At 44.8% G+C, this 14176-nt stretch overlaps 1 protein-coding gene across 1 annotated transcript; it reads left to right on the top strand.

Moving 5' to 3' along the window:
* Positions 1-5602: 5602 nt before the first annotated feature.
* On the top strand, positions 5603-10901 carry LOC124704620 (DEAD-box ATP-dependent RNA helicase 37-like; the record flags this gene model as incomplete). Its single annotated transcript, XM_047236891.1, is given in 7 exon segments — positions 5603-5615; positions 6656-7508; positions 7588-7671; positions 8405-8647; positions 9140-9307; positions 9718-9831; positions 10204-10901. Coding segments are annotated over 6 exon segments (1926 nt in total). The 3' UTR covers positions 10717-10901.
* Positions 10902-14176: the final 3275 nt, after the last annotated feature.

Here is a 14176-nt window from a genome sequence, read left to right as displayed (position 1 = left end):
GCATAATTTTACTGAGTTACCTACGAAGAATTAGGCCCAGATTCGTGACAGCAAAGAAATCTATTTCCGCGCGAGTAATCCAAATCTAGTATGAACCTTACTATCAACGACTTTACTTGGCACAACGAGTGCACAAAACTAAGATAAGGAGAGGTTGCTACAGTAGTAACAACTTCCAAGACTCAAATATAAAATAAAAGTACTGTAATAAAAACATGGGTTGTCTCCCATAAGCGCTTTTCTTTAACGCCTTTCAGCTAGGCGCAGAAAGTGTATATCAAGTGTTATCAAAAGATGGAGCATCTACATCGGGGTGTGAAGTTTTCTCAACCATGCATAGTATTTTGGATACATAAGTTTCAGCGGCTCCCTTTTCATTAGTCTTGGGCTTGCTACTCTCATCAAACAAATTTTCAGGAACAAGCCAAGCATAGTTATTTTCTAGTGCCTCATGCATTGCTAGGAGCTTACATGGTATTGGTGCTTTAATCTCCCCACCATTATTAACATTATTAGTATACTTAATTCTATCCATATCCATCTTTTCAAGTGTTCTTTTAAAATCGGTGGTCATACCAAGCCTTTCATGCTTACTAAAAACTTTTCTAGCCTCTTTAGCTATATCCTCAAATTCTCGCACTAGGACTTTTAGAACAAAATCTCTCTTCTCTCCCCTCTCCATATCAGAAAGTGTAAGGAACATGTGTTGTATCATGGGGTTGAGACTAATAAATCTAGCTTCCATCATGCGTACCAAACAAACAGAGGCATCTTCATAAGTAGGGACAGCTTTTGCAAGAGGTATATCTTTAAGATCTTCATGCATACTAACGTGGGTGAAAAATTCTTCTATATTATCTCTTCCAATTATAGACCCTTGTCCCACCGGTATATCTTTTACAGTAAAATTAAAAGGAAACATGATGAAATAAGTAAATGCAAGTAACTAATTTTTTTTTTTTGTGTTTTTGATATGGCAAACAAGATAGCAAATAAAGTAAAACTAGCAACTAATTTTTTTGTATTTTGATTTAGTGCAGCAAACAAAGTAGTAAATAAAACAAAGCAAGACAAAAACAAAGTAAAGAGATTGGGATGTGGAGACTCCCCTTGCAGCGTGTCTTGATCTCCCCGGCAACAACGCCAGAAAACAGTCTTGATACGCGTACATCACGCGTCCGTTGGGAACCCCAAGAGGAAGGTGTGATGCGTACAGCGGCAAGTTTTCCCTCAGTAAGAAACCAAGGTTTATCGAACCAGTAGGAGCCAAGAAGCACGTTGAAGGTTGATGGCGGCGAGATGTAGTGCGGCGCAACACCAGGGATTCCGGCGCCAACGTGGAACCTGCACAACACAACCAAAGTACTTTGCCCCAACAAAACAGTGAGGTTGTCAATCTCACCGGCTTGCTGTAACAAAGGATTAGATGTATAGTGTGGATGATGATTATTTGCAGAGAACAGTAGAACGAGTATTGCAGTAGATTGTATTCGATGTAAAAGAATGGACCGGGGTCCACAGTTCACTAGAGTTGCCTCTCCCATAAGATAAATAGCATGTTGGGTGAACAAATTACAGTTGGACAATTGACAAATAGAGAGGGCATGACAATGCACATACATGATATGATGAATATTGTGAGATTTAATTGGGCATTACGACAAAGTACATAGACCGCTATCCAGCATGCATCTATGCCTAAAAAGTCCACCTTCGAGGTTATCATCCGAACCCCTTCCGGTATTAAGTTGCAAACAACAGACAATTGCATTAAGTATGGTGCGTAATGTAATCAATAACTACATCATCGGACATAGCATCAATGTTTTATCCCTAGTGGCAATGACACATCCACAACCTTAGAACTTTCGTCATTCGTCCCGCATTTAATGGAGGCATGAACCCACTATCGAGCATAAATACTCCCTCTTGGAGTTAAGAGTAAAAACTTGGCCAGAGCCTCTACTAATAACGGAGAGCATGCAAGATCATAAACAACACATAGGTAATAGATTGATAATCAACATAACATAGTATTCTCTATCCATCGGATCCCAATAAACACAACATATAGCATTACAGATAGATGATCTTGATCATGTTAGGCAGCTCACAAGACCCGACAATGAAGCATAATGAGGAGAAGACAACCATCTAGCTACTGCTATGGACCCATAGTCCAGGGGTGAACTACTCACTCATCACTCCGGAGGCGACCATGGCGGTGTAGAGTCCTCCGGGAGATGATTCCCCTCTCCGGCAGGGTGCCGGAGGTGATCTCCTGAATCCCCCGAGATGGGATTGGCGGCGGCGGCGTCTCTGGAAGGTTTTCCGTATCGTGGCTCTCGGTACTGGCTGTTTCGCAACGAAGACTATATGTAGGCGGAAGGGCAGGTCAGGGGGCGACGCGAGGGGCCCACACACCAGGCCGGCGCGGGGCCCCCTGGGCCGCGCCGCCCTAGTGTGGCGGCGCCCCGTGGCCCCACTTCGTCTTCCCTTCGGTCTTCTGGAAGCTTCGTGTGAAAATAGGCCCCTGGGCGTTGATTTCGTCCAATTCGAGAATATTTCCTTACTAGGATTTACGAAACCAAAAACGCGAGAAAACAACAAGCTGGCTCTTCGGCATCTCGTTAATAGGTTAGTGCCGGAAAATGCATAAATATGACATAAAGTATGCATAAAACATGTAGATATCATCAATAATGTGGCATGGAACATAAGAAATTATCGATACGTCGGAGACGTATCAATCATGTACCTGCACTACACTGAGGAGTTGGACACTCTTACCGCTGAGCAGGTAACCGATCACTCTTTTGCAATCCGAGTTCATAAATTCTACTGGCATGTTATAAATTCTGAAATATTTGTATGCTGCAGGTGGATTGGGAGCCATATGATACCTACTACCATATTGGCGCGGGGATGCCTGACCTCAACCCCAAGTGCCTTGAGGAGGCGCGGTTCCGCGTATGCGCTGCCCACTCATATGCATGTGGCTTGTTGAATACCACCAGCCGCACAGAGTGATGAGACAGTTTGGGCTGTATCAGGAGTGCCCACCTCAGTGGCAAGACACGGACCACACGCTTCATAGGTAAACTTCTAGAATCATGCTCCGGAAGATTCTTGATTGAAGAGGTAGAATCTAACTTCTTGATTCTTGCAGGCTTGATAGGCAGCGGCAGAGGAAGATCACAAATTGGCATGTCCATCATAGCGCCCACGTCACAGCGTTCCAACACTGTTTGGAAGCGATACGGAATGCTGGTCATGTGGAGATTGTGCCTCACGACTTGGCCGCTTTCAACAACTATCTCCAATGGTTTCATCAAAGCACGCGTATCGAGTTAGTGAAACCCGCGTATGATGACGACATCTTGGACGACCCCATTGAGTTTGATGAGGTTGCGCAAAGCCAACACGACATCTATGCTCGCAAAGGGAGATCAACTTCTATTGCTTCCGAGCTGAACTTCGTGGTAATGTATTCTCTCATTAGCTAGTACATCATCTACATTGGCATTTGCTCGCTTAAATTGTGTATAATATGTTTGTCACAGCGGTCTGAGATCCAAAAAATAGCTGAGGAATGCGAGGTTGTTTGGGATCAGAGCCTTAGAGATGAAAAGCTTGTCGGACCGTTGCGGTATTTCATTAAGGTATGATCACCAACTTTGAATGTAAGCTATTATGTTCTGGTGGCTTTGTAACCATGACTTCCATGACGCAGAACACTGCACGAAAGATGCGGCGGTTAGCCAACTTGCTAGGTTGCCGCGACGCCGAAATCGCTACATCATCTTCTGAAGAGGCGGAGGTATGAACTATTTTGTTCTTTGTCAAACATGTGCTTACTAATTTCAACTTTTTTAATCTCATATGTTCATGTTTGTAAAGATTCCTGACGATGACACCATTCTGAGCCAAAGCATTAGTCGAGGCAAGAAGCAAGCCACACGGTCTGCTTACCAGTTGAAGCCAAGGGGCAAGGCTCCAAACCGATACACTCCGGACGATTATGTCAACCGAGGAAAGAAGGTTGTCATTGAGGAGGATGAGGCGCCGCCGCGGAGATTATCATTAAGGAGGATGAGGAACGATGAGCCGTTATCTTCAGAGGAGGAGGAGAAGCAGGAGCAGGAGCAGGAGGAGCAGCAGCAACAAGAGCCACGACAGCGACGAAAAGGTTGGCCGTCCGGAAGCAGTCCGTGAGGAGGGGACGTCGCGGAGGATAGATGCATTTGCTATGTGTTGTTGCGAACTCTATGTCATTTCGAACCATGTCTATTGTTGCTACGTGTTGTTTGAATCTATGTGCTATGATGTGAGCTATGATGTGTGTATGAAATTGCTGTTGAAAGTGCTATTGTTGTATTGAAAACTGTTGAAATAAGGTACAAAATTTCATGGATTAGCAAAAGTTATTGTGTGGCGCCGACGTCATGGGCGCCACACTTCACAATGTGGCGCCGACGACACGGGCGCCACACAATGCAAGTTATATGTCGAAAACATCCAGGGGCTCCGGAAGTTTAGTCCTTAGCCGTTTTGGCGAGGCTGTTTGTGTGGCGCCCGTGGCACTGGCGCCACACCTCACTGTGTGGCGCCCATGGCGTTGGCGCCACACATACAGCCTCGCCAAAACGGCTAAGTCCCAAGAGAATTGTCTTACAGTTTGTTTTGGCCAATTATAAGTGGATGTGTGGCGCCGATGGGAGCGGCGCCACACATCCTGCCACGTCAGACTCGAGCACACATCAGCGTCGACCGCGCCACGCCGGATGAGCGAGTGGCGCCGCGGGCACGGGCGCCACACAGGCCGGTATGGCGCCGGTGGGAGGGGCGCCACACAAAAGGGTTAGATGGGTGAAATAGTTTCGCCGGAGGGTCAGTTTGTGCTATAGTTGCAACAAAGAGTTATTGCTGTGTAAATCGCCTCGTAAATCATAAATGTGGGCTCCGCTAGGCGACATGGAAGGAGCAATAAATGGATAGGCATGACAACTTTGTGGTGGTTGTGGTGATAGTACATTTTTGTTCATGGCTCACTACTAGGCATGGCAACATCATTCTTACTTAGAGGAACATCAAGTAAGAGGCTTGATGATTCGTAAGACGGAGGAGTGGAGGTTTTTGTACATGACACAAAATGTTATTACATGATTGTATAGACGTGCATCGCACGTGCACATTTACAGTCCACGAGAAAAAGCAAAAGAAAAAGTCTACGCACATAAAAATCCTCACTTTTTTTTTTGCAAACCTGAACACACGGCTGGCACATGTGACGGGAGGGAGGGCCCAAACCGCGTTAGGAGAATCCAGCCCGTCGCTGCCAAGGCCACCACCGTCATAGAGAGGGCCCGTGCGCCGCACGCGGTTGCGGTTGCGGGCCGGCCAAGTCAGAAAAGGGCAAAGCAGCAGATATTTTGGGTGCCCTCCTTCCTACCCTAGGTGCACCCTTCCCTTCCTCCTCCCGGCATCCGCAGCTTTTGTTGCTTTCCCGTTCCTTCTTCCTTCGTCTCCCTACGATCTTCCTCCCCCGCTTCTCTAGGGTTTCTCCCACCAACCCCCACGGCCGACTCGAATCCGCTCCATCTCGCTCGCGTCAGGTGAGCTCCCCTCCCCTCCCCGATCCCCATCCCACCTCGCGCCGATCTGGATTCGCTCGATCCAAATCCGCCGCTCCGTGTTCTTCTATCCGCGAGCGCGTTTGAGCCGACCCGTGGCGCTAGTGCCGCTTGTTGTGTTCGGTGTTTCGAGCTAGCTGGCTCGCGGTTCATTAGCCGCCGAGTCGCTTGCGCGGTGGAATCGTTATAGATTCCTAGGTTATTTCTGCCAGGGAGTAGCGGTTAGTTGCGGGGTAGCGTTTTCCCCTAGCGAGGGTTTATAGTTCCGCTTAATTAATCCTAGTGCGGCCGGTTCTCCCCCTTCTGGCGCTCGATCTAGAAGCTCTGCCAGATCTCGCCCCATTGCACGCTGCATTTTCCCGCTGGATACAAGGTTCCAGGCATGCTAATTGCTTGTTTTCCTACTTTCCCTTCTGCATCTAGGCGAGATCTGCTACTGTACGTCTAGCGTGGTTCATCTCCCTAAGTAGATCTACAATTACTACGGCGCAGCTTGTACTCGTTTTGTTCTGATTGAGGGACATGTCAGGTTTTGCTGCTGAGTAACACTCGTTAACTTGTGCTACATTGATTGATTCCCGTCTGCTAAAACATGGACCTCAACGGTTGTCTAACGGAGGACCCCAACCTAGTTGAACCATGAACGGTTCAGTTTAGGTTACATGTTATAGTTTGTTCTTGCTTTGAAGCTAAAATTTCACTCCAATCTGTATTATGCTGTTTATATGTAGGGTCTGCCCTGCATTGTATGTCTTGCAACAATAACAGCCTGTCTGATAAACCAATTTAGCCACTTAGTTTAATCTGATATGCATACTAAAGCTTCGTTAGGTTTTGCCCATGGTTCTACGCCTAAAGCATCCGCTTAATCGCTGCTTAGGCGTCAAAGCAGCCTTAAACTTTGACTTGTGCACTTCTCATTTTGATTCTGCATTATTATTATTAACGGATGATGGTATATGCATTGTGCTCCACTTTTATTTCTCCTGATTTGTGTTGTATCTCTGGAATTTCATTCACAGGTTTTAGCGTTCAGCAGTAGCATCTTCATCAAAGGTTTTGTGCAAAATTATGCGATCTTCATGGGCTGATTCAGTTGCGAACGCCGAGGAATCGGCGCCCGCGACTGTTGCTGCTCCCGCGACTGTTGCCAACCACCAGAACTCGCGCCCCACTCGCAGCTCTTACGTCCCTCCACACCTCCGTGGTCGCTCGCCAGATAGCCTAGCGCCAGCTCCAGCACCAGCTGGAATTCAGCCTTCTGGACCTGTGCCACCTACTGGTGGCTACGCAGCCGCTGTTGGTGGCACACGGTGGGCTGCACCTCCTGGCGCTGTTAGCAGTGGTGTAGGCGTTACCCGCCAGCCTGGTGGTGGTGGACGTGGTGCTGGTGGCGGCGGCGCTGGTTGGAACTCCCGCCCTGGTTGGGGGGACCGCAGGGACCGCGAACCAAACCCTTTTGGCGATAGTGAGCCAGTTCCTGCCGTGGCAGCAGATGTTGACTTCGAGGCTCAGGCCAACACAGGCATCAACTTTGATGCCTATGAGGACATTCCTGTGGAGACAAGTGGCCATGATGTGCCTACACCGGTTAACACCTTTGCAGAGATTGATTTGGGCGATGCTCTGAATGAGAACATAAGGAGGTGCAAGTATGTGAAGCCTACGCCAGTACAGCGGCATGCCATTCCCATTGTCATTGGAGGCAGGGATCTGATGGCCTGTGCCCAGACTGGTTCAGGGAAGACGGCTGCCTTTTGTTTCCCAATCATTAGTGGGATCATGAAGTCAAGGCCACCACAGAGGCCAAGAGGCTCCAGGACTGCATATCCTCTTGCACTGATATTATCTCCTACACGTGAGCTATCAGTCCAAGTAGGTCACCACTCTGAATATTTGGTTTGCTCTTGTTTATTTTGTTGTAGTTTCTTATATTATACCTCTTGTGCCTCAGATTCATGAAGAAGCAAAGAAATTTGCATATCAGACTGGTGTTAAGGCCTGTGTTGCATATGGTGGAGCACCAATACATCAACAGGTATTTTTGGTGTTACAATTTTCTTTTGCAGTTTTGATACGATTTTACTAATTAAATTAATGACCTTCTTTTATTTCTGGTGTACTTCATGGTCTTTGATATACTGTGTTACGCTATTTGCAATACCAAAGTCCTGTCATACTTTTTATGATGATGGTACCTGCATGCATTTTTTGTGTCTGGGTTCTACGAATTCAAAGCAATGCATAGGTTTAAAAAACGGGTTGTTCTAGATTGTTATGATCATGAATGAAAAACTAACAAGTGTTATTTGTTGGTTCTCCGATGGTTGTGCGCGTGCTGCTGAGGGAAATTATTCATTATTGATTGTATGAAAAGTTTTCGATTGCATAGAACTTGCTACATAACTCTGGTTGGTTTTCTCTAAGAAAGAACAGTTGCAACATGATGTCGATGTTTAGTATGTTGGTCGTGAACATGGTTACTTACTGATAAGGCTGTCTAAGTACTAACTTGATGATCGATTGTGATAGCAATAAAGCTTCTTGCATTTTATGTTTGTCTTTAACTGTGTTCACAAAAGCTTGGGAGAAAAACTCTTCCTTATTTAATAATTTGACCAGCTTGAAACTTACTTGTAATGCTGTTGGCTCTGTTATGTCTTCTCTTTAATGGATGGTTATTGCCCATATCTTATTTTTATTTCACAGTAACCCTTTTAACATGACATCCGCTGCTGCTTTTTGAGTACATTGTTTTTCTGTTATTGTAGTTGAGGGAATTGGAAAGAGGTGTTGACATACTTGTGGCAACTCCTGGTCGGTTGATGGATCTGCTGGAGAGGGCTAGAGTATCACTTCAAATGGTGAATTACTTAGCTCTTGATGAAGCTGACCGAATGCTCGATATGGGGTTTGAGCCACAGATACGTAAAATTGTTGAGCAGATGGACATGCCCCCTCGTGGTGTGAGACAGACAATGCTGTTTAGTGCTACTTTTCCCAAAGAGATACAGGTTTGGATTTTCTTTAGCTCCACATGGTAATAATGAAATACAAGTTGAAATATCATCAGCATTTGTGCCATGATTATTCTGTTGGCTGTCTAGCATTGGCTTCTCTCTTGTCTCCCTGCCATAAAAATGAAGTGATGTACACGTTGAAATATCATCAGCATTTGTGCCATTGTTGTTCTGTTGTTATTGTATCAATGTCTTTTGGCTCCCTACTGTAAAAATGAACTATATGTTTGAATTGGTCAGACAAATTGCAGTCATTAACATTTGTGTTTATTAGTTTGCATTCAATGGTGAATGGTATAATATAAATTATCTTGCTTAGCTGTCAATTCTGTTTTTTTATTCATATGCTAAGAAGATATTTTGCTATTATTCGTTTGGTGGGATATGTATTTATCTCAGATGGCAGGGAAAAACATAATCTGTTAGGTTGTTTGTGGTAGCAATTCATGCCTACTGTTTTCTTAGTCATGTTTTATTTTTCTGCAGCGTCTGGCTTCAGATTTCCTTGCAGACTACATCTTCCTTGCTGTTGGAAGAGTTGGTTCCAGTACTGATTTGATTGCTCAAAGGGTAGAGTTTGTCCTTGAAGCTGATAAAAGAAGTTACCTCATGGACCTTATCCATGCACAGAAAGCCAATGCTGTTCCTGGGAAGGTGACCTACATTATTTTGATGCTATTAGTTTCATTACCTTCTTTAACTGGACGAAGGCTTTGTTTGGCATAGCAATGTATTACCACGATAACTTCATTTGTAAGCAAAACATGCAAAGTATCCTGTTATTGCAATCCAAGACATACGAGTAACTAATGTGAAATGGTTTATCGACGGATAACAGCATTTACCTAATGTGATTTGCCAAACAGATAATAATAGATTCTTGCATATCTCTTGGCTCCATCTTAAAACCCCGAGAAAGCTGTACTGCAACTGCAAGCTAATGGGATATGGTGTCATAATTCGTGCGACTATTGTTTAGTTCCAATCCTCGATAAATTATGAACTTGGTGTAGTAATTCATCCAAATATTGTTCCATTAACCTTTGTTTTTACCTTGTTTGCAGCAATCTCTTACCTTGGTTTTTGTGGAGACAAAGAGGGGAGCAGATGCTCTGGAGAACTGGCTGTATACAAACGGGTTCCCTGCTACAAGTATTCATGGAGATCGTACGCAGCAGGTACTTCCATAGCTGCCCCCTACCTGTTCACATTATAGGTGATGTCAGTTTGTGTTGTTGTAATAATTTTTTATTTCCTGAATATACATGTTTACATTATAGGGGAAGTATTTACATGATCAAAAAATATGCTCTGCATTTGTATCTGATTTAAACCTCCAATTGATGATTTATCTTTTTTAAAATGATAATACATTGTTATCGGTATTGCCATCTAAATATTGTTTCTCTTTGTTTTTTTACTCGTCCAGACTGAGCACGTTTGGGGATTGTCTTTTTGCCTGCCACATACTAACATATATATGTATTTCTATGTCACATAGGCGTTTGATTGGATATCACAATTTTCTTTGTGCTTCTTGTCTTATTCAGGAAAGAGAATATGCCCTGAGATCCTTCAAGAGTGGAGCAACTCCCATCCTCGTTGCAACTGATGTTGCTGCTCGTGGACTTGACATACCAGATGTTGCCCACGTCATCAATTTTGACCTACCAAATGACATAGATGACTACGTTCATCGCATTGGGAGAACTGGGCGAGCTGGGAAGTCTGGTGTGGCAACTGCATTTTTCAACGAGGGCAACATGTCAATTGCCAGGTCATTATGTGAATTGATGCAAGAAGCTAACCAGGAGGTTCCTCAATGGCTTGAGCGCTATGGTGCCCGTGCATCGTTTGGAGGTGGTGGTGGCAGAAACCGCAGATCAGGTGGTGGAGGCGGGGCTCGATTTGGTGGCCGTGACTTCCGTCGGGACTCCAGGGGTGGTGGTGGCGGCGGTGGAGGCTATGGCGGCGGCGGTGGAGGCTATGGTGGCGGCGGTGGAGGCTACGGTGGTGGTGGAGGTGGAGGCTACGGTGGTGGTGCATCTAGTTCCTGGGACTGATAGCATCTCCTGGTTACCGTAAGAATTGAAATGAGATGATCATCGTATTCTATTGACTTAGCTGAAAACAGTTATTGGGATTTGTAGTCACTGGTGGGTATGGTCTGGAAAATGCCCCCATTTACCTTATTTGTGGCTGGTTGTCACAGCACTTGTGTTTCCTGTGTACCTGGTTATTTTGTTCACTGGCATGAAGTCTAGGTGGGCTAATTTTCTTTGCTGCGTTACTGGTTCAGTGGTTCTTTCTGTAGTTCTGGATGATGTGTCTGTTGGGTCGCTGGAGTTCTTTGATGTGCTTCTAGATGATTCTATGTGGGCACTAGTGATGTTGTTTTTCTGCTCTTTGGCTCAGATCGTATTTACAGATTGTATGAATGGATTACTAGCAGCTGCATTACTTCAACATCAAATGAAATTTGCCATTTATTATATCTGGTTAACCATATGCGGTATTGCCTGTGTTTCTTGTCCACCATGATGGTGAATATATTTCCGGGTGATGAAGTCTCAATAAGGGGCCTTTGAGGAAATATTTTCCTATCCCGATGTTTGTGGTGCCACCATCGTGGTGGCTCGAAGCTTGGAAGCTGTGGATTTCAAGATTGAGAACGAAGTGCTTGTGCCAAAAATTGCGATTATTCAGAGATCAAAATCTGTTTATACCTTGAAGCATCTGATCAATGGGGGAGCTAATTTCCTTGTTGAGCAGGAATTTATTTCAATCTATTGCCGCCCAAGTTTTTATTTGCATTATGATGTGCATGGTGAATATGAGTCTGTGTTGTTCGGGTTGATCTGCCAGCGGTGGATGACAACACTTCCGTCGGGAGAGCCAGCTGTGGGGCATCAACTGGTATAGAGTGCGTAGGTCATTGGAGACTACAATTGCGGCACTTGGATCTGAGTTGTTGGCGGATGGGCACCATTTGGCTCCTCTTGTAGTCTTCAGCGGCTTCGCTCTTCACAAATGTGATCTTTGTTAATATCTTTATGTATTCGCCTCACGCGCTTCCAGATGTTCTACAGGGACAATCTTTTAAGGGCAGCTGGACAATTGGTATATGAGTCCATTAATAGCTGAAACTAACGACGGATTACCTGGGCAAGAGAAACAGGCTCAAGAAGGGCTTCAATGGTGCCATTTCAAGGTATGTTGGCTTACCGACTGATTTCGTAGGGCTTCATCATGTTGGCGTGGGAATTCAACGTGCAAGATGGAAGCTCAAGGAGATATTTCAGAGAGCTGAATGTCTGAAAATTGATTTAAATAATACTGCTATGGTCACAGGGACGGAGGGAAGGGGGGACGAGCGGGGGCGACGCCCCCCCCAACGAATCGCTAGTCCCTTGAAAACGAGTAGCCAGATCGCTAATTTTCCGTCGATTCCGTCTAGGGATGTAAACGGATCGGATCGGATCGGATATTGCTCTTACCATATCCTTTACCATATTTTTGTAACGGATTCGGATCGGAGCGGATAATGATCGGATGCGGATTCGGATACGGATTATATCGGATTACGGATATGGAGCGGATTCGGACCGGACTCGGATCGGAAACGGATTATTAAGAAAATATACGCATAAAAAATTAAAAGTATGCTTTTCTATGTAAAATATGCTTGTAATTATAGAATATAGCTAAATGTACACACTATTTCGTACAACAAAGCAATTTATGTACTAATAGCATACATATTTTGACCGATGAACTAACTATATTGTCTAAATATTTAGGGTTGGGCTAATTTTCTCGGATTATCCTCTTTGTAGACCTCGGATAATCCGCAAAAAATGGCGGATAATCCGTATCCAGCTCGGATAGTATCAATACCATATCCTCTACCATATCCGCGGATATCCGCTTGATCACTATCCGCATCCGTATCCATATCCGGCGGATTTCTAAAAATGCATACCATATCCTCAAAAACGGATATGGAAGCGGATTCGGAGCGGAAATTATCCGTACCATTTACATCCCTAATTCCGTCTACTTCGCCCCCCCTGAGCTGGCAATTCTCGTTAAACAGCCTCATTCCTGCCTAAGCCCATCACGTGAAACAAGTAAAAGAATAATTAGGCCCAACCAATTATTAGAGCCAAGAGCCCATGAAGGAGAAGCTGATCAGCGTTAGGTGCTAGCATGCACGCACGACCAGGCGATCGTTTCCTACTTTCATTACGGAACTTGACGCGCCGAGCCGCCGACGCCTCGCCTGTTGCGTCCGGCCTCCTTGCCGTCCGCCACGGACAGTTCACAAACTTCGAAACCAGACGCCGGCGGCCGCACAGCATGAGCGACGAGGGGGAATCAAGGAAGGAATAAAGGTGTCTACTCCCGTCTCTGATCTACTAGATTTGTTTAACCGTCTCTAGCTAGTCTCCTAGATTTGATATTCTCTTTAATTTTTGGCTTATCCCTGTACACTAGCTAGATAAATTAGTGATTCTGTATTGTTGGCGTGTGTATTGCTCTTGCGTAGACATGAAGAGGAAAAGAGCTGTAATTTAGAATTTTTTCAAGCCAATTGGTTCAAGCTCGAAGCCACACGAACAAGTAGACGATGTGCAAGCAGCCGAGGACAACAATAGGCATTCCGGAGCTAGAACAAGTGACTATTATAACCACTGAGTATGGTCGAGACCCTGGTAGACGTGCAAATTTTAATTATCTAGACTTGTTAAATTTTACTGTGTTGCCAGAGCAAAAAAAGTTTAATTTTGATGCTTATACTTTTCGCCCCCCCTATCTTTCATTCCTGGCTCCGTCCCTGTATGGTCAAAAGTCAATTTGATGACGAGTCAATTTGAATGACTAGTCAATTTGTTCTTATGCATAAAATCCATGGACTGTGATGTTTTTGGTTTCACAAAGAAATACAGGCGGTGGTCAAATATTTGATTCGGGAAAAAAATCAGTAAAGCGAATAAAATAATCTGTTTAATAAAAACACAAGTTTGGATCTATGGATTGTAAAGCTATTTAGCTTTGGTTCAACGACTCAGCGCATGATAAGCACAAACTGATCTGAATTTAGAAGGAGGGAGAGATTGGTTTGCATGATTATTTCTGTACCACTATGCAGTGTATCAATTTTGAGCTGGACCTAGGGCATCAATTCTAACGGAAAATCAGCAGGATTCATGGTGAACAATAACTGCAGCTGCATCCACGTGGACCACGTTGTCTATAAACATCACGTTGTCCTGTAGAGACCGACCTTTCCGAAGGGAAGTCGGCTCCCGTTCGTTTAACACGTGGCATCGCAAACCCCACACGCTGTACGTCTTCCGCGAATCAGTAGTTTTGCCCGTGCACATGCATGCAGTTCAGTTCTAGCGCAACTATGCATGCATCCGTTTCGATTCTAGTACGCACACGTGTATTGTTTAGATTGAACTACAAACTACTACACTGTAATATAAGTACGAGTACGCTTACATGCAAATCCGATTA

This window comes from Lolium rigidum, chromosome 3 (assembly GCF_022539505.1).
Source record: "Lolium rigidum isolate FL_2022 chromosome 3, APGP_CSIRO_Lrig_0.1, whole genome shotgun sequence".
NCBI classification, from domain to species: Eukaryota; Viridiplantae; Streptophyta; class Magnoliopsida; order Poales; family Poaceae; genus Lolium; species Lolium rigidum.
The sequence above is the reverse complement of the archived record's forward strand: the minus strand, read 5'-3'. Positions and strand labels throughout refer to the sequence as shown.